The sequence below is a fragment of the Canis lupus genome, chromosome 11 (assembly GCF_048164855.1).
Source record: "Canis lupus baileyi chromosome 11, mCanLup2.hap1, whole genome shotgun sequence".
Lineage (NCBI taxonomy): Eukaryota > Metazoa > Chordata > Mammalia > Carnivora > Canidae > Canis > Canis lupus.
In genome coordinates this window covers 43,493,616-43,514,286 of record NC_132848.1, presented here as the reverse complement: position 1 = coordinate 43,514,286, position 20,671 = coordinate 43,493,616, and the positions used below count along the sequence as shown (strand labels likewise).

The following is a 20,671-nucleotide window of genomic DNA, read 5'->3' as shown; positions in this document are numbered from 1 at the left end:
ATAATCAGGATTGTGCCACAGAGCCACCGGGGAGGGCCTTCCAATAAGTGTGTTCAGGTTTTACCCTTAGAGTGTCCAATGTTGGCTAAGTGAGACCTGGCCGTGGGTGTTTGGTGAGCAGTCCTCATGCACCGGAGTCACGCCGTAGCCACCCCCGGGAGCTGGGGTTCTGCAGAATTGCCCTCCCCAGGTTCCCAAGGGCACATTTGCTTCCTAAAATTCATGGGCCACACCAGATTATTCTATTCCCATGTACCTATCATATTTAACTGCCAGAAAAAAAAAATGTAAGCAGTATCCTCATTGACCTCTAATATGTTTCCATTTGGCGTTTGTAACGTGATCTGTAAAAAGTAAAGTATGTAATTGACTCTTTGTACTATAATTATCATTTGATTATTTATATATTTATTTGCTGTCTTTTGTAGCTCCAGATGTTCGAGCCTACTTGATAGGAGGGCTTCTCGCCTTGGTAGGTGCAGTGGTGTCTGTCACGTACATCTACAACATTTTTAAGATTGACATTGTACTCTGGTATCGGAGTGCCTGCCATTCTCCTGGGACCAAAGAAGGTAAGCGTGGGGAGCCACTGAAGAATGCCTCCTACTTGGCATCTGCTCATCTATATAACCATTGTAAATACACTTGATCCTATTTTACTAGCTTGCCTTTCGAGTTGTTGGCAAATTTGGAAGAAGGGCTCTCCCTGGAACATCTCCACGGTCACCAGGATCGTTTAGTCAAATGAGGCTTGTGGGCTAATCGTGGCTGAGCAAATCTTTGCTAAGTAGCAGGAGCACATCATCTTCTGGGTCCCACTGTGACCATTTCAGAGAGGTTCTCACATCTTCTGCTGTTTGCCAAAGAAGACAGCTTCTCCTAGAGCAACAGTGTGCTCTCCATCTGCAATACATATTCAACACCGTGGGCGTAGAAGCAGAGTTTATGGTATGGAGAGTGATGAGCTGCCTGTGGCTCAGCTCTTTCTAGACTGGGTACTTGATGCCTGACGGAATGATTGATTGATTTTAAATTTTATTCATTTATTCATGAGAGACACAGGCAGAGGGAGAAGCAGGCTCTCTCCAGGGAGCCCGATATGGGACTCGATCCCAGGACCCCGGGATCATGCCCTGCACCTAAGGAAGGTGCTCAACCACAGAGCCACCCAGGCATCTCTGCCTGGAAGATTTAAGTCCCTGACTCCCAAGGCTGGAGAGAAACTTGGGGTTTGCGTCTGGTTCTCCACTTACTTCCATACGATCTTAGGAAGTATTGGCTATAGAATGAAAGAAAAAAACAAGGAAGAAAGAAGAGAAGGGAGGAGGGTGGGGAGGAAAGAAGGAGGGAAGGAAAGGGAGGAAGAGAAGAGGGGACAGAGGAAAGGGGTGGGGGGTAGAAAATGACCAGACCCTGCCTCACAGAGTTTTGTAGCCACAATTGAGTTGAAGTCCAGGAACACCCTGAGCAAGGACCTGGGGCACAAGGGGCATCTTGTTGTCTGAGGGCCAGAGCCAGCTGCCTCTGCCACTCTGCCCCAGGTTTCAGTGTGGTCTGTTCAGCAGACGTCCTGGCAGCACGTCTGAACACACAAATGCCTGAGTGTGATCCTGAAACTGAGGAATAGGCACTTCCCATCAAGGTGGTGGGGTTTTTCAAGCCCCGATGCAGGGCTTGAACTCACGACCCTGAGATCAAGACCTGAGCTGAGATCAGGAGTCGGACACTTAACCCACTGAACCACCACCCCTGCCAACCATGGTGGTTTTTAAAAGTCTGTGCTATTTTCTTGTTGTCTCAGAATGGTGTGATCTATTAAGGCCTTGAAAAAAGTATTATGTCTGCTTTAATGTCCCCTGATTGGATGGAAAATTAATACATGGCTGAGAGAAGTCTATGCATTTCATGTGCATGGAAATTCATTTACGCCACTCAAATCCAGAGACTAGCAATGTGGACAAGAGCTAGAATTCAGAGAAGTGGGTGTCCAAACACGTTTTATTAGTACCTACCACTAAGAAGGGTATTATTCACGTCAGGTGCCAGGTTTGCATATACAACACACAGTGCAAATTGCAGCAGATGCCCTAACTTGGGCTTTATTTTTAAGTTCAATTTCAGAATTCAAAATTGGCAGTCATTGAGCAATGTAGGAGGCAACGCGTTCTTTTTTGAGGGCAAAATTCAGTCCTGGAAACCCGACTGCACATCAAGTGCAACGTGAAGCAGCCTAGTGCTGTGGACAGTCAGCTGGGTGTGTGTGGGGGTCTGTCTTTGGGGCGGGGGTCCCCGCAGAGCCTCCCCGTGGCTATGCTCCCACCTGCATCTGTGGCAGAGGAGGCCAGTGCACCACCACTTATCTTTTCTGACACAGGCGTGTGAGCAATCCGCCGGCTTTCTGCTTATCAACTGACTGGAACCTGCAGGGGCGTGAGTGGTGTTCCCAGATCTCTGGTCCTGGTGCGTGTCTCACTCCCTGACTCACCATGACTCCCAGGAGCATGAGAGCCAAGGGCCTGTGCAGCTGCTTGCTGGTGAGGTCGAGTTTAGCAGGAAGAGAAAGAAGGAATAGTGATTCACCCCAAAGCAGGGGGTGAGCAGCAGAGCTGAGCAGATGAGAGACACAGGGAGCCCCACCCTCTGCTGAGACCAGGCTCCAGCCCAAATTCAGGCTGCGAATTTGGACATAGGGGCTCACAGTCAGCCAGGGTTCCTCTTTTTTTCCCCCTTAATTCAGATAAGTACTTGTGTACTTTATGACTAAATCTCTGCAGCTTCACCTAGAGAACTACCCCGTAATTCCTGTCTGAGTGTTGGCTTTGACAATGAGCTAGCGATGAGACTTAAGATCTGTCCCGGGTGCTATTTCCAGCCTTGTGATCCTGGGGGATATTTCCTGGCTTATTGGGGAAACTGTGGAGCAAGGGGTGGCAAATACAAATGAGGAAATCGATCAATTGTGTCCTTCTTATGGTAAATCATTTCTCCAACTGGATTAGTTATGCTTTGTAACATGAGTAATAGGTGGATACAATAGCTCACAGTTTTGTTGAGTCACTGACAGTCCTACTCCACGAGTTCTGTATGTTCTCCAGTAAATTATAGGAGCTACTTTAAAAATTCTCCTTCTAGGTATGCTTGTGTGTCCCAAAATACAAGGGTGAGCTTGCACATCTCCTGGGGAGATTTGCATATGTCTCACTACCTTCCGAACAGGTTTGTGGAGAACATGCCTCTAGAATGGAACGATGAAAAACAAAAAGAAGGTGGAGTGAACAGAAGGTAAAATGGTGAAATGAAGCTTGGAGATAGGACTAAGCACAAATCTTGGACACTTTTTCGAGATGAATTGGCTTTAGAAGTAAAGGCAAAAGCAATGACAGGATGTGTTGTGTGCTGTTCACAAATACCCTTTAATTACTCATGACAGCACATGGCTTTTTCTGGGACAATTTTCCAAGGAAAAGTTTATGTTTAAAGGGTGTAATGAACATAATGAATCTTGTCTACAACAACATTCCTGTGGTAAATGTATAGCGTGTTTAATGTGGCTTTTCTTCTAGTGTCTTCCATGTTAGGGCTAAAATGCCAAACTTCGTGCAGTTGAGGTAAAAAAAACAAAACAAAACAAAAAAAAACAAAAACATGTGAAGGCCAAATTGATTTTGTTTGATTTTTCCATTGGTCCGATTTGACTACTTTTGAAATTTAGCAATAACCTAAGAAAAGAAAGTAAGAGGGGATAGAATAATCTTTAAAAGCAATCTCTCATAAACCTTAACATATACAATACATTGTATTTCTGCCAATGGCCAATAAAGGCATATGCAGATGTTTTATCAAAAATAGGACTGAATCCCCTCAGGAAATAGAAGGAGCTTGGCTAGAACCTAGATAAACCTCACCCCACTGCTAGATAGAGGCAGGCTGTGGGAGTATCTGCCCCCAGGCCATTTCCTCAAAGAACTTCTTAGTAGGGCTACATTTCTACAGTTTTCTGGGTGAAATAGACAGTTGGGGGGCATGTCAAGCTCATCATTATCTATGCCATTCATTGTTACCTTCCCAATTGCTCTTGTAGTTACTATGGCCAGGAAGCAAATTACCTATAAGCTTTGTAGCATAGAGCAACCATTTATTTTGCTGGTGGGTTCTGTGGGTCAGGATGTGGACAGTCACAGTGGGGATGGCTTGTCCCAGCTCCATGATGTCTGGGAACCCAGGTGGAGGACAGGCAGTTGATTTTGCCTATCAGTTGATGGCCTCAGTTTCCCCAGCAGCACTCCATGCGGTCTCTGTGTGGGCTACGTTGGGCTTCTTCATGGCAGGTTGATTGGCTTCCAAGCGCTAGCATTCCAAGAACAAGAGAGCCAGGAAAAGCAGTATTTTTTCTTATGACTCAGATCCTAAATTTCTAATGTCAGTTCTACTGGTCAGGGCAGCTACAGAGTCCTAGACAATTTTAAGGGAGTGGAAATAGATTCCACCTCTTTGTGTGTGTATGTGTGTGTGTGTGGAGGGGGGTGTGGTCACTTCTGAATGAGCATGTGGAACTGGAAATACTGCTGAGGCTATTTTTTTTTTTAAATGCCGTCTAACACACTTGCACAGGACTAATCAAGGATACACACTTTGTGAAGTTTCCTCCTCCCGATTTTCATCTCAGCCACACCACAGGGAGTGGTGGACTTGGGTTTGCACCAAGGCTGTGCACTTGGCAGCTGCAAGACCAGAGAAATAGCACAGCCTTGTCTGCCTCAAGTTCCTTACATGTGATTCGATGGTACAAATGTGACACTCACCATGATCGTGACAGGCAGAGCCGTGATGTGCTGGCAGGCAGTTGTCTTAGAACGCCCTTCCAAACCACAGGCCGACTCAAAAAGCTAAATGGCCATAGCTTGTTTTTTTTGCTCTATTGGTCAATAAAGGAGGAATTGATCATTTGCAAGTTGGCGAGAACCCACTGCATTTTGAGAACAAGCCACAAAGGTAACATTTCTACTCCAGAGCATAGAAAGAAAAAAAAAGATGACCAAACAATTGGGAACATTTTATAGTTTGATTTTCTAAAAGGTTTGAGAATCCCTTGCTACTCAAATCTCTTCTGTCTCGGAGTCTGCATTTGCACACCATGGAGCACCTCTATTTTCAGACACCCTGTTTAAAAACAGGGAACATGGAACACTGTCAAAAGGGAAAATTCACTCAACAAACAGTTCCTTCCCCCCTCCTTTTTTTTTTTTTTTTTTTTTTTTTTAATGAGAAACAGAAACAGCTTGAGAGAAGAGAGATACCAATGGCAGGGTTTCAGACAGAGGTGGTGATGAACACGGATGCTTGCTACAGTTTATAGACCAAGAAATACTGTACTTACTGGGGAGGCTTTGCTATGTGGCAGGGAGAGTACCAGCTCAACCAACCTTTTATCATAAAAGGATAAATATCATCATATTTTTAAGTGAGGAAATTTAATTTTTCTCAAATGTTTAAAAACAAAACCTTTATGAAATCTTAAAAAAGTATTTTTCGTGTTTCCCTTGGCTTTAGAAAGTCATGTGTATGACATGAAATTTAATTCAGAAGAATATCCACTTACGGAGTGGCAGTATGGACTAGTCACATTGACGATGTTACAGAAGGAGTTTAGACCCAAATTAACGATCATCCCTTTGGTACCTGCCTTCTGACCCTAATTTATTAAAAAGCTGAATTTGCACGTGGTCTAAAACTTCTCTCTCTCCCATGTAGATATAACAACCTCCTTGAGCCTCTTAAAATCAAGCTCCTTTCAGACATTTGGCAACTACCGATAGAACCTCCTCTGTCTCAGGTCCTGCTCTGCACTGAGGGTGGAACCACTCCAAAAAGAGCCCCCATTCCCACATGGCTTCCTGTCATGATAGGGGGTGGGGAGACTGAGGAAGGGTGTGCATGTGTGCGCATGTGTGTGCATTGCCATTTCCCATAGGATGGCCAGGAATGGTGGGCAGAGACTCAAAAGTTGTCAGTGGTGGTTGGTGTGAGAATTTACGGAATGAGAAAAGGCTACACATAAACTCTGAAGTTCTGTACATATATAACTACAGATGTTCCCTGACTTATGATGGGGTTATATCCTGATAACCCCATCATACGTTTAAAAATTTCCTAAGTTTAAGATGCATTCAATGCAGGTAACTCAGAGAACATCACAGCCTAGCCCAGCCTGGCTTACACGTGCTCCGAATACTTACATTAGCCTACAGTTGGTCAAAATCTCTAACCAGAGCCTATTTTTTAATGAAGTGTTGACTGTCTCATGCGATTGATTGAATACTGCCCTGAAGGTGGGAAACAGCATGCTGTGTGGGTACAGGATGGTTGTCAGTATATCGATTGTTGACCCTCGAGATTGCCTGGCTGAGTCGGAGGTGTGGCTTTTTGTGCTGCCCAGCATCAGAGAGAGGATAGGACTGCACATCACTCATGTGGGAAAGATCAAAATTCAAAATGTGAAGTGCAGTTTCTCCTGAATGTGTATTACTTTTGTACCATCATAAAGGCAAAAAATTGTTAAGTCTAACCATCTGAAGTTGGGGACCATCTGTACTATTATTTAGACAAAAACTAGAAGTATACAAGATTTTACTTTTTTTCTTTGGGGCAGGGGGTGGTAGGGTTCAGAGCCAGCCCTCTTTTCAGGTCTGGTCAATCAAACAAACTTTCAGAAAAAGGGAATAGAAAGGAATGGCTCCCTCTTGAGTCCCATTAGGTTGGCTGTGAATTTTCAAATAGCTTGGAGCTCAAAAAAGATCACATTTTCTTTTCTTTTTTTTTTTTTTTTTTAGATCACATTTTCTAATAGAGGCTCACTCAAACCTTTGAGCCCTGCTACAGCTTCTTACTCATTCTATGACCCCGGAGCAGAGTATAAGCATTCCCTATCCAAGCTCTTCTCTTTGTTGGCCTCTTTACCCTCCATTTCTAGTGTCTCATTTCCCCCCAAACCCTTTAAAATCCAGGAGGTGCCTCCATCCTTTGTGAATTTTCCTCAAGAGCTTCAGCGAATTCGGATTCTTTCTGTCTCTCCGGTTCATTCAGCCACTTGTTATCTTTGTAGCACCCCGTGTTTTTACTTCCAAGTCTCTGAATGGTCTTTCCAGTTAGACCTTGAGTCCTGTTCATCTGTACAGGGGTGAGCACAGTGACTGTTACATGTGGTGGGTTGCTCAATGAGTGCTTGGATCATTTTGGTGATGACGAAATGGGCTGTTGTGTTGGACCTCACTGTACTGCACAGCAGATTCCTGGAGTTTGCTAAGAGGCTTGGTCTCTACAATGCTGTGTGCAGCTGCACTGATGAAATTCATGGGTGGTCTGAATCACGAGAGACTTGGCCCATTTTGCCTGGTGCAGTTATGACAGTCCTATGCACAGGACCCATCAAGAGCGACATGGATGGAGACTCCTGCTTTCAATTCTCATTTTCACCATGTGGAGGGGTGGACTTAGAGTCAAAGGAGTCAGGTTGGACTTGGGGCTGTGTGACTTTGGAGACGTGTTTCTTATGTAACAGGGATAGGACCATCTTCCTCATAGGTCAAAGATGAAGGGGCAGGAAAATCAACCATAACTGACAAATCATTGGAGGCTCAATGTAGACAAATCTGAGACTTAAAATCTTTAGGGGGACCTAGTCAGAAGGGGTCAAAAACCACACTTTATGAGTTTTACCCCTAGAAGCCTGACCTGATTCTGACCATAAATATCAAAGAAAAGTCTCCTTGGGGACACCTGGGTGGCTCAGTGGCTGAGCGTCTGCCTTTGGCTCAGGTGTGATCCTAGGGTCCTGGGATCGAGTCTCACATTGGGTTCCCCATAGGGAGCCTGCTTCTCCCTCTTCCTGTGTGTCTGCCTTTTATGAATAAATAAATAAAATCTAAAAGAAAAAAAGAAAGAAAAAGAAAAGAAAAATTTCCTTGTGCTTCCAGCAGAGGGAGTAGAAAAATCATTCTGAAATACCCTACCTAGAGCATTGTTCTTATTAACAAGGTCTGCCCTTAGGATAAACTAGTTAATGAAAGCCTTGCCCACTAGTGTATTATCAGAGCCTAAATGACCTGTGCAGAGGGAAATACCCAACTCCAGCCCAATCTGGCCATCCTGCCCCACCTAAGTGGGGATAAAAAACTGGGAAATGCTTGTGATGTTCATAGTTCAGAGTCACTAAAAGAGCCAATCACAGGACCATACCCTCCCCTTCCCACACACCTCATCACCATGTTACTAAAGGCCAGTTTATACTTTCTTTTTTTTTTTTAAGATTTTATTTACTTTTTCATAAGAGACAGAGAGGCAGAGGCACATTCAGAGGGAGAAGCAGGCTCCCCACAGGGAGTCTGATGCAGGACTCGATCCCAGGACCCCAGGATCACTCCCTGAACCAAAGGCAGATGCTCAACCACTGAATCAGGCACAGGGACACCAAGTATCGGCATCCATATACTTTCTTTTGCCAGTACATTCTATCCAGCTATCAGGAAAAAGTATAAGGCATATTAAAAGGCAAATGCACAATTTGAAGAGACAGAGCAAACATCAGAGCCAGAAATGGCAGGGATGTTGGAATGATCAGACTGGAAATTTAAAGCATCCATGATCAGTAAGTATGCCAAGAGATCTAATGCATACAAGCAGACAGTATACAACAACAGATGGGTGATATAAGCAGAGAGATGAAAATCCTAAAAAGATCTAAAAAGAAAGCTAGCAATTAAAAAAAAAACTGTAACAAAAATGAAGACTGCCTGTGATGGGTTTGTTAGTGGGGTGGACCTGGCTGAGCAGAGACTCTCTGGGCTTGAGGATATTACACTAGAAACCTCCAAAAATGTAAAGAAAGAGAACAAAGACTGGGGAGGAGGGGAGAACAAAGTGTCCAATGAGTGTAGGACAACCACAGAAGGTGTAACATAAGTGTGATGGGAACACCAAAGGAGAAGAAAGAGAGAAAGGAACAAAGTATCTGAAACACTAATGACTGAGAATTTCCACGAATTAATGTCAGACACCAAACCGCAATCCAGGAAGCTCAGAGAATACCAAACAGGAGAAACAAACAAAAAGCTAGGCATATCATTTTCAAACTACAAAAGAATCGAAGATAAGGGAAAAAATCCTCAAAGAAGCCAAAGGGAGGGAAAAAATAACACCTTACCTATCGAAATACAAAGATGTGAATTGCATTCAGCTTGTCCCCCAGCAATAATCTTTATTGCTAAAAAAGACCAACCACGCAAGCAGAAGAGCAGGAAGTGAAATATTCAGTGTTGAGAAAATGAGAAGCCTGGTGTGGCAATGCTTGGCACCAGGTCAGCCCACCGGGCGCTCTGAAGTCATTGAACCCAAGGGAGGAGGACATCACGGTAGCCACTCAGTTGTGCTCTGTTAAAATAAGATAATTTGCTAGGAATAATGCCTTCTCCTTTTCAGATGGCAAGCTGTATGATGCCTATGTCTTATACCCCAAGCCTCAAGGAGAAATCCAGAGCCATGATGTGGACACGCTGGTGTTGAAGATCCTGCCCGAGGTGCTGGAGAGGCAGTGTGGATATAAGTTATTCATATTTGGCAGGGATGAGTTTCCTGGACAAGGTATGCTTTGAGTGAGATGGAAGAACAGCAAATAAAAAGAAAGGGAAATTCTTTTTTCCTTCACTTTACAAATGGTGGGGTGGGGGGCTCAGCCCACAGTCCCTGAGACTCAGGCCTGTAACAGGATAACTGGGATTCCTGGTTGAAATAATGTGATTCTCACTGTGAGTAACATTAGCAGGTGGCGGATGACAGCCTTGGCTGAGAGACCAAAAGGAGAAAAGAGGTCATTTGCTCTCATGTCTTTGAGACTAACAGCTGATTATTCTCCATCCTTTTGAATATGTAAATCAGCTCATGTTTAATGCTGATTTTATAAACCTTGACTGCCCAGGCTTCTCCTACCTAAATAAAATAGAGTTTATTTATTTACGTCTCCTGCTGAACAGGAGTGCAGCTTTGGGCAATGCAGGTGACATCTCTGAACCTCAGTTGTCTCATCTGTCAAATGGGGAGGAGAATGCTTCCCTGACCTGGGCGGGAGAATGAAATGAGGTAAATCCTGAGCAGGGACCAGTATGGAGCTTAGTGGATATCAGATATTCTACAGATAAAGTTTCCCTCTTGGCCTAAATGTTTTCTTTCTTGGAATGCCATACAACAAATGGCTGAAATTTGAAATAAATATCCTCCACTAGTCAAGAGGACACCATGAGTACAACATTTGAGAGTGGTCTGTTCTGGGTCATTTGTAAAGGTTGCTGGATTTGTAGGTTGCTCATATCCACGGGGAGCGACAACTATATCTCAGCCCGCATCTTTTCAAGTTATAAAATCAGCCTCCATTAGGAAATGAAAATTGGATCTAGTGCTCGCCATAAACAGGTGGAAGAGCTCACATTTCATCAGCATATTCTTTCACTCACTTATTCAGCAAATATTTATTGAGCACCTGCTATGCGCCAGGTAATATTCTAGGCACTAAAAATGTAAAAATAAACCAAAGAGAAGAACATGATCTTGGGGAGGTCACAGTCTAGTCTTGTATTCGAAGAATAAGGAGGAAGTAAAAGTTAATCTTTATTGCTAAAAAAGACCAAGTTTTGTCCATAGCTGGGTATTTTAAGAACTCTCAGGGAATGTTATTTAGTTTCAAATTAGTCCTATAAATCTTGGGCATTTAAGTAGCTACAAAGTACAAGAGGAAAACACAAAATAAGATTAATACAACATTGGAGCTATCTATATTTTCCCTGTTAAAATCTATTTAAAAAATGTGCTCATTATTTAATATATACTAGACCTTTAGTTAGGTTGGTGACACAAAGTTAGGCATGATAAGATCCTTGTTCTGAGTAGGTCGTGGTCTGGAGGTGGAGCCAGTGAGCAGAGGAAAGTGACCTGTCAATAACTACCAAAAAATATGACTTACGAACACAAAGGACCAATTCTTCAGGGAAAATCAGGAAGGTTTCATAGAGGATATGATAAATGTTAAAAAAAAAAATGCTTTTGTCCTCCATTCCTAAGTCACATTTATTCTGAAGTCCATGTTGTCTTTCCAGGGCCCATTTCTAATATTCTCAGAGATGAATTGAGGCTGTTTCACTCATGAGATAGTATACATCTTCTTTATTTCCAGCTGTGGCCAATGTCATCGATGAAAATATCAAGTTGTGCAGGAGACTGATCATCATCTTAGTTCCCGAATCCCTGAGCTTTGACTTGTTAAAGAACATGTCAGAAGAACAAATTGCAGTCTACAACGCACTCATCCAGGATGGGATGAAAGTCATTCTGATTGAACTGGAGAAAGTCAAGGACTACACAGCCATGCCGGAGTCAATTCAGTACATCAAGCAGAAGCACGGGGCCATCCAGTGGAGTGGGGACATCACCCAACAGTCACAGTGTGCAAAGACCAAGTTCTGGAAAAAAGTGAGGTATCACATGCCACCCAAGAGGCTTCCACCATCTTCTGCCCAGCTGCTGAAGCACACGTCCTGACACCTCATGACTGGCTAGTGGGGGGCCGGTGTGGGGTTGGTTACCCATGATGGTGTTGGCAGCATGGAGTGGCTCACGGTTGGACAAGGATGCATTGCATTTGGGCCGACGACTTGAAGCTTGCCATTGTGTACTTGTTGCAACAGGGCCTCTGTCTGTTGCTCGTTTTAATCAGAGCTCCTTTAGGGGAAGATGTCACCTTTCCAAGAGGCCCTCATTCACTTATGGGGTCTGATGAACCCTCCCTGAACACAAAGTAGATATAGCATGTGAGCCCCTGGGGGATGGGACAGGGAGGATTATAGAGTGGCAGTTGAGATGTCAAGAAGTTTGGTGCACAGTGTGACACCCATGGGGCCAGATAGGGAAGCCAAGGGATGGCAGGAGGCAATGTGTGGTCCTAGGGAGGGTTGGCAGGGAGAACAGCACTTTTTTCATGACCACAATCTTAGTACACTGATACTGGAAGTCACTTAGAGGTCATACAAGTGTGGCCCCACTGGGATTGCCCATTAACTACCTTCCCATTGGGCCCCCTTGAAAGACTTTATCTGTCAAATCAAAATAAGTAACATTTCACTTGTTTTTCCAGCTGGCCTATGAACGCCAGGATTCTGAGCAACATGTGAGAGACACAGTTAGCACCTGGACATGATGCAATTCTAGGCCATGTGAAACAAATTAATCTTTCAGCATCCCCTCATCACAAGTCAATTTATGGCTTAGCAAACAAGGCCCAAGGATTTTTGATGCTAAAAATTAGCTGTAAACTCATTATGACTTTCAAAGACTCTGACCTGAGGAGCTTAGATAAGAGTCCAAGTCTCTTGTTCTGTGGTTGATGATATCAAGCCCTAACAAGTGGCCTGCTGTGGTCAAAATGTTTGTGTCCTGCAAATTCACATGTTGCGATCCTAACACCCAATGTCATGGTTTTGGGAGCTGGGGCCTTCGGGAGGCGATCGGGTCAGAAGGGTGGAAATTTCATGAATAGTACTCTCATGGAAGATACCCCAAGAAGTCCCTTACCATTTCTGTTATTTATAAGCCACTCAGCCTGTGGTATCTCATGATGGTGGCCCAAACTAAAGCATGGCCCTGATGAAGTGTCCATGGAGGCTGGATGGGGGTCGACCAATGGGCAAGATAGGAGATGGGGAAGGGAGAAGAGGAGCAGGAGGAATGAGTTGGGAGAACAGAGACCCCAGCATGCAGGAAAGAGTAGTGTGTGGGGCGGGGCGGGGGGGGGGCGGGGAAGGGAACAGAAACAGTTAGCTCTGTGTCCTCCTTTATAGGCCTCTGATGTGTTCCTCATTCTGTTCCCCCTCACCCCTCAGATTTCTCTTCTCTGCTTAGTACCTGGAGATCGCTGTTGATGTTGGAGAAGGCACTTTGCTCTTCACTTTGTCTTATGTGGAAACCATCCCCTACAGCCTCCCCCTTCTTTCCAAGCCCTTTCTCTCCAGAGGATGAAGAGAGGCAGAGCAGCCCCATGAGTCAGGAGACAGGGTGAGACCATAGAATGTGTCCTCTGTCAGGCCATCCCAGCATGCCTATGAATTTTAGGAAAAGGTTCTCCAGGATTCTCCAGTGACTAACATTTTATAAACAAATGACTATATCTACACAAGTTGAGGCTATCAGAAAAAAAAAAAAGCCATTCCATCAGAGGCAAAGATATTTTCTGAAAATCTATGGCAGGGCAACCCAGATGGCTCAGTAGTTTAGCACTGACTTCAGCCCAAGGCCTGATCCTAGAGACTCCAGATCGAGTCCCACATTGGGCTCCCTGCCTGGAGCCTGCTTCTCCCTCTGCCTGTGTCTCTGCCTCTCTCTCTCTCTCTCATGAATAAATAAATAAAATCTTAAAAAAAAAGATCTATGGCAGATGGGAGGCCAGCAGTATTGGTGAATTTTTTTTAATTGGAATTATTTTTTAAGTCAAAAACTTCCTTCCTCTCCAGTATGTGCCCTATGTTTCTTTTTGTTTAAAAGCATGCCAAAGTGTATTAACATGATAACATTAATGAATTAAATCAGCACATTGCAATTTTATTGTTATCAAATATGTTTTGTGTCCTATGGAAGAAGCTTCTTTTCTCAAGGGTTCCAGCCTTTTATGGAACCTACATATGTAGGTTGGAAACACCTACAGCTGGAAAAACAAGTGAATTTTATGTATTTGGACATGGTGCTGGTGTTCTCAGGCTTGAATATATTCTCTTAGTGACAGACCATGTGCTCTGAATCAGGATTTGTACAATACAGCCACATGTATTAAAAGACGGATAAGGCTTGCCTTATCTTGGTAAATTCTGTCCTTTTAAATAGTGGCCCTTTCTGATAATTTGATATAATGATGTGTATATCTCCCTAGAAAAAAAATGCACATACACATGAAATTTTGACTGCATTTTGAGAAGGTTGACAGAATTTTTCAAACTCCTCAATGGAGAAAAAGGTCCACAGGCCCTGAGAAAAGGACCCCTTCCCCAGAGGGACTTTCACTTCTGTACTTATAAGATGTGATCTCAGAATTTTATGGGACTCTATGTAGAGGTCCAGTGATAAATGTACTGAGTGAGCCTTTTGGGGTCCTCCTGAAAGTTGTTTGGAAAGTAACACAGATTTGAGATTTTCATCCTATTTTAGTCATCATGTAGCCCAGGGCTGCCTTACTGGTCCGCCACAAATGAGTTGCAGGTCTTCAAGGACAGTTACTCTTGAGATATTTCCTCACAGTGTGTCTGGAGCTGTAGGCCTTATCAGTCTGTGCTCTGTGATGTGAGAAAGATTGGGAAACAGATCCTAGTCAGATGGGATCCCGAAAAGTGAAAGGAGTAAACTAAATACTTGATGGCAGAGTTGGGACAGATGACTCTGCCTTCTCACTGTGCTGTGGCTCTTACCCTACAGCAACTTTTCTGACCCTCTCAGTCCTGTGACAACTGCCACTCTTTGGAACTAACTTCTAGAAACCTGGGAATGGACTTTTAGAAGTACACATAATCACTTCTGAGTGATTTCCCTTGATTTACTCAAGGCTTTGTCAGGAGGGCACATATTTTTGTTTTATTTGGTATTTTTTTTTAAGATTTTATTTATTTATTCATGAGAGACACAGAAAGAGAGTGGCAGTGACACAGGCAGAGGGAGAAGCAGGCTCGCTGTAGGGAGCCTGATGTGGGACTCAATCCTGGGACTCCAGGATCATGCCCTGAGGCAAAGGCAGATGCTTAACTGCTGAGCCACCCAGGCATCCCATTGTTTGGTCTTGTTTTTGCTCAGCAGGTAGCAAAGCTGTAGCATTTAAATTCACATGAAATTTAACATTCAAGATTAAGAATTCCTTCAATAACTTTTACCTTTCTTGAATGGATCCTTCTGATTGGCTGGAGGTTTTAGATGAGAGACATCAATGGAGGATATTATGTCCCTTCCTGGGAAAGCTTTATCACATCTAGCATTGGATTTCACTGAATTTCATCTCTTACCCAGAGCCTCACTACTTGGGAATCTGGGGATCTGGGGCTCTGCCTCGTGGGGAAAAGCTTGTGTTTGAAACTCAACTTTTCCACTGTCTGTGGGGCTTTTGAGAATCTGGTCAACCTCTCTGAGCTTGTCATCATTCAGGGATGACACGAGGATAAAAGATGTAACATATGTGAGTATGGGTATGATAAATAGTTGTTATTTATGAACAGATTGGACATACTTGAAAGTACTCTGGCCATGATATTCAGGGGAAGAGGTTTAATTGAAGGGGAAAAAATCAATTGGCACTGAATGTTTTGCATTAGGGAGCTCATGGTTTTGGAACATCTTAAATTTTCTACTAGCTTCTTAAAGTCACACACAAAAAAAATACCCCTGGAGACAGGGTGCTCCATATTGGCATCTTTGGGGTCTATGACTATGTCCCATGCTGTGGGGACTCGGCTGGAGTAACTTTCCAGACCACCCTGCCCTGTCTGCTGGCTGGTATCCTCTTCCATGTATCCTCATCCATGTTTTCAGGGACCTCTAGCCTTCCTGATCCTTGGGTATTCACACAGGATATCTATTCCAATGGAGTTTTTGATTATTGTCCTTACTCACTGCTTGGCCTTGATTGTGGGGAGCTCAGAGAGTTTTGAAGCCCGGTCCTGGGAGGTGGGTGCCAGGAACCTTTAGCCATACTCATTCTACCACACAATATCTCAGGCCAGAGGAGTATTTGAAGGAAATACCTGAGCTGAGGAGACCCAACTGATAATACTGTCCCTATCCTGGGCTTCCGGAGGACAGTGCTGTTACTCCTCCCCTGGCCACATGCCAGTCCAATCATGTCTCAGACCATGTTCAATTCTTCCTCAGACACTCAGCAGCTGTGATTCCAAGCACTCTGTTATGGTACTTGGGATTGTTCACTTCTTGCCATAATTTCATCCGAACACTCCTCAAATGAGACTTGACAACTTGTCCTGAAGACTGTTTCCTTCAGAGCCTTCCAGAATTTCTGTAGCAGAGGTTCAGAGGCACTTGTCAGTTGGGGTGGTGGTGGTGGGAGAGAAGGGCTTGAAGTAGCGTTTGTGTAGGTGGGCCTTGGCCAAAAATGGAGAAACCATTAATTACTCATGTCAGAGAATGGGATGATTCCAATTGGAGACTTCAGGGAAGGGGTGCTGGAATTCCACGGAGGTTCCTCCATCTCATCCATAATCAGTCCCCAAAATGTGCATTTCCACTGCTTTGTAGGTGTTCTTTGACATTAAGTCTCAGTATTTAGATACATAATTAGGCTGTGTAATCAAGAAGTGTTAAGCCTCATACTAAATATTTGCCATTCTGAATACTCAGTGATGCCCATCTCATCCTCAATTTTATTAGTATTAGTTTACTAGTTTCAACAATTCCATTGTTAATTTCTACTAGTTTTTAATGGATAACGGGATACCGTGTGGTAAAAATATAAATAACTGAATTAGCTCGGCTTTGCCATTGAAATGGTGTTTCGAAGGTTAAGACACATTTGCCAGCTGATGGACTCATGTCTAAGTCTGCATAAGAAAGAAGGTTAGATGTCCGTGGATAACTGACAAAAGGTGGATTATATGAAAGCTGAAGGCCTCCACTAATTCTCTCATGTTTCTACGGTGGGGCTGAGGTAAATGGGGCCTTATCCCCATTCTTTGGGTGTGGGCCCCAGTTCTCCTCAGGCTATCCTGGGGGCAGGGGTGAGAGGTGAATGGGTCAGAGAAAATATGAAGTACAGGTGCCAAACCCCTCAGTCACCTTTTGGCTCACCTTCCTATAATGACTGAGTCAGCCCAGAACCCACTTCCTTTGGTTTCTCCCCTCAAATACCATGAGTCTATTCATGAGAAAGTCCTGAGTGAAGACTGGGTCGCATCAAATAAGGGTCCAGGAAGGTCTGGTCTTTTCCCAGAAGGTCAAACGAGATGAAGACACAGAGGCGAAAGTGCTCGGCGTGCCTCACAGAACTATAAGGAGCCATCTGACCTACATGGGGTTGGGGGCCACTGTCCCTCAGAGCCTTTGGAATCCATTGACCTTTCCTTGGCTCTTGATGCCGATTCATTTTTCAATAAACTTTCCTTCAACACACACTTTGTTGGGTTGATTTATCCAGGGCTATGTCTGGAAAATCAAGAAAGTAGAAAAATTTACCCTGGTTTCCTTAGAATTAAAGAGTCTTCTATCAATGGCAAATCCATGACATCTAGCGTAAGTGTCGGGGGTGAGGGAGGAGATGCGCACTGGCTCTCACAGCTGCAGAGCATTGGGTCTGAATGGCTGGAGGCCACCTATCTCAGATGGAATTCTTCTGGGGCCCTTGACAGATGGGAACCCTTCTTCCCTCCATACCCAGCTAGCTTCGAAGGGGTGCTGCCATTTGCTTTATTTTATTTTTTAAAGATTTTATTTATTTATTCATGAGAGACACAGAGGCAGAGACACAGGCAGAGGGAGGAGCTTTCTTTGGGGATCCTGATGTGGGACTTGATCCTAGCACCCTGGGATCATGACCTGAGTCAAAGGCAGATGCTCGACCACTGAGCCACCCAGGCATCCTGTCATTTGCTTTAATAAAATCAAACCCTGGTCATCTGATCTGAGAGACAGAAAGAGAGAGACGAGAGAGAGAGAGAGAGAGAGAAAGATTTTCCCCTTAAGAAGGGAAATTAGATCTTGTAGCCCCGGCTCTTGTCCTTCAGAGGCTCTCCTATTAACAACAGTTGCCACTTGCCCACCTTGGATGCTCTGGCCTATCGACCCTTGACTAATTCCTATGAGCACAGCTGACATCTGCCAAGGCCTCAAAAGTTTGTACAGGAGGAGAAGGGATAACAGAAGAATGGAATCCACAGGGATACAGCATCAGATGGTTTGGACTATAAGATGGAGGTTTTCTTGTCTCCATCAGACTACTCAGCCCTCACCTCCCACCACTTCAGAAGAGGAGAAAGCACATCTTTTCCAATTCAGGTCCAGAATGGGCTCAAGGGAGACAGGAGTGCACTCTCCCACTCAGCTGAAAGACCTTGCTCCAAAGCGTTTTCCCAGAGTATGCTGTGTTTTGCTCTGTTTCTTCTCTCCTACGTGATGCCAATTTCTTGCTGAACAGTGGGGCTGGTGTGGGAATTCTAGTAGCTCAGTCCTGGGGGGAGACCTGGATGTGGTCAGAGCTGGTGGGGCATCACTATGGGCCATGGGAGGCTCAATCCTACCCGAAGCCTGTACTGGTACAGTGTATACCCCTTCCCCTGTCTGCCCACATGAAGACACTAAGCTGTAAGTCTCGGAACTATCAGAAGTCCATCAAGTGAATTTCATTCTCACCTTTGAAATACAAATCATAGTTTTATTTGTTTAGAACTCATATGAAAATGACATTTAAACAAAATCAATCTAGAAATTAAAAACCCTTTTCTACTACAACCAAGTAACCTGTTTGTCACCATTCAAATATTTCTAACTTGATTATACTACCCTGGTGGTTGTGCCAGCTGAAAAGCGGGGTGAATCCCAAGCTGTAATTATAGTTACAGAAAAACGTGAGAATGATGCATAGTGACTTTCCCTTGTCTTATTCAGTAGCTGTATTACTTCTTAATCTGAGTCACTGACGCCTACTGTTTTATTTGATTTATTCACATTGCCCTTGAACTTATTTGGAGAACCCTGGAGACCAAAGGTTTCGTTGTGGTGGTTCATCACACCCTCATTTCTCTGACCCTCCTTGCTCCCTATTTCCTACCTTCTATGTTATCGGCGGGATGTACTTGCCTTCTCCTTATCACCACCACCCCCACTCTGGTTAGCATCTTTCTAGAAAATGAAAATATTTGTAAGACATGAGGCTTGGACATGGGCTAGATGATTTTTCTTTTTCTTTTTTAAAAAAGATTTTATTTATTTATTCATGAGAGAGACAGAGGCAGAGACACAGGCAGAGGGAGAAGCAGGTTCCCTGTGGGAGGCCTGATGTAGGACTTGATCCCAGGACCCAGGATCATGCCCTGAGCTGAAGGCAGACGCTCAACCGCTGAGCCACCCAGGTATCCCTGGATGATTTTTCGATACATCTATCAAAGGTGGCCAGAGCAAAGACTCACCTTTTATTCTCACCATTTTGCAGACAGAGCCACGTGCAAGACAGGCCAGAGGTGCATAACTTGGAGTCCTTAAACTTAGGTTATAGGTGAAATGCTGGCATATGCTACCAAATATTTTGAGAATTGAAAACTACAGGAAACTACAGGATTATTAACATTTTATACTGTAACTCAGCACACACACACACACACACACACATATACATAGAATGGAAAAGAAACTCTGTTTCTTGTTCTGGGTTCAATTCTATTTTGTTCTAGTCTGGTTCAGTTTTTCGAAATGCAGGTCACAGCCCACCAACTTGTTTAATGACCGACTTCTCTGCTTCCAAAGCAATTTGTAAAACGTGGCTCCAGCTTCCCCGACTGTTGGTGACCCGGTCAATCATGACATTCTGCTTTTTTTTTTAATCAACAAGACTTCATCGAGAACTTATCATGGCTCTTCTTTGATTATCTAACTTCCAGGTCAATTAGCTTTGTTTGTTATTTTAAACGACTGCAGGACAGCAGAAGTCTCTCCCCAGCAGCAGTTGGAAATGAACATAATTTCCTGCCTGTGTAAAAGGATGACACCTAGAGGAAAAGAAAGCAGCCCCTTGGGTGACAAACCCTGAGAAAGAGAAAAGCATGCCTTCTCAAGAGACACAAGGAGAAAGTGAAACTCATGCCTTAACCTGGCCAAAAAAGAAAAAAAGAAAAAAGAAAGAAAACGAAAAAATAAGGAGACAGCTCACCTCCCCTCCACCGCACACGGCGCCAGTGCGCCCTCTGCTGGCGGCCGAGGCAATGCCCTCCACTCGCTCAGCCCACCTGCAGAGGCAGAAATGGGGGTTCACAGGTGGGCACGCAAGGGAACTCCGTGGGCTTCCCCAGGGTCTCTAATTTAAGGCCAAGAATATCTTTCTTCTTCTTCAGCCGTGGGAATTGTGATAGGGCCATTTTCTTTGTCACTGCGCTCCTTTGGGCTTCTGGGACAGCAGCAGCCTGTCCCAGAGTGGGGGGCCGGGGGTGGGGGGAGGTCCTCCTTCTTCTGTGTCCAAGAGCCAGGGGTCTAAGCGTGGTGGTTCCGGAAAGTTGCCCCGACCTTAGACTGCCTGGGCCGCAGTCACAACTCCACCACCTACTAACTGAGTACACCTGGGAGATGGGCGATTCCCTCAGGCAAGTCACAAACTCTGTGCCTCAGTAGCTTTGTGTGTAAAAAGGGGGAATCAAAGTACCTACGCTATAGGATAACCAACAACTAAAATGCTTATTGGCACCCAGTAAGACTTCAATGAACATTGGCTCTTATTACATTGTAATAATAATACCCTCTTAGCCGTAGTGTTGTTTTTACTGTAATTATTATTTTGCACTTATTTATTGTCATGACTGCATTAATGCTCATGATGATGATGTTTAATTTGTGGAGCACTACATGCTTCGCAGGCGTTGATCCACTTTGCAGAGGAGAAAAGAGAGGC

General features: G+C 44.2%; 1 protein-coding gene across 4 annotated transcripts in view; it reads left to right on the top strand.

Moving 5' to 3' along the window:
- The window catches only part of IL1RL2 (interleukin 1 receptor like 2), a 44,102-nt gene extending 26,912 nt beyond the window's left edge, over positions 1 to 17,190 (top strand). For 3 of the 4 annotated variants that reach the window (XM_072844418.1, XM_072844419.1, XM_072844417.1), the window contains exons 9-11: positions 429 to 572; positions 9,475 to 9,636; positions 11,219 to 17,190. In XM_072844418.1, coding sequence (XP_072700519.1) covers positions 429 to 572; positions 9,475 to 9,636; positions 11,219 to 11,583 — 671 coding nt within the window. In that variant the 3' untranslated portion in view covers positions 11,584 to 17,190. Of the gene's footprint in view, positions 1 to 428; positions 573 to 9,474; positions 9,637 to 11,141 lie in introns of all 4 variants that reach the window. The other variant, XM_072844420.1, reaches the window with a different exon arrangement.
- The last annotated feature ends 3,481 nt before the right edge of the window (positions 17,191 to 20,671 follow it).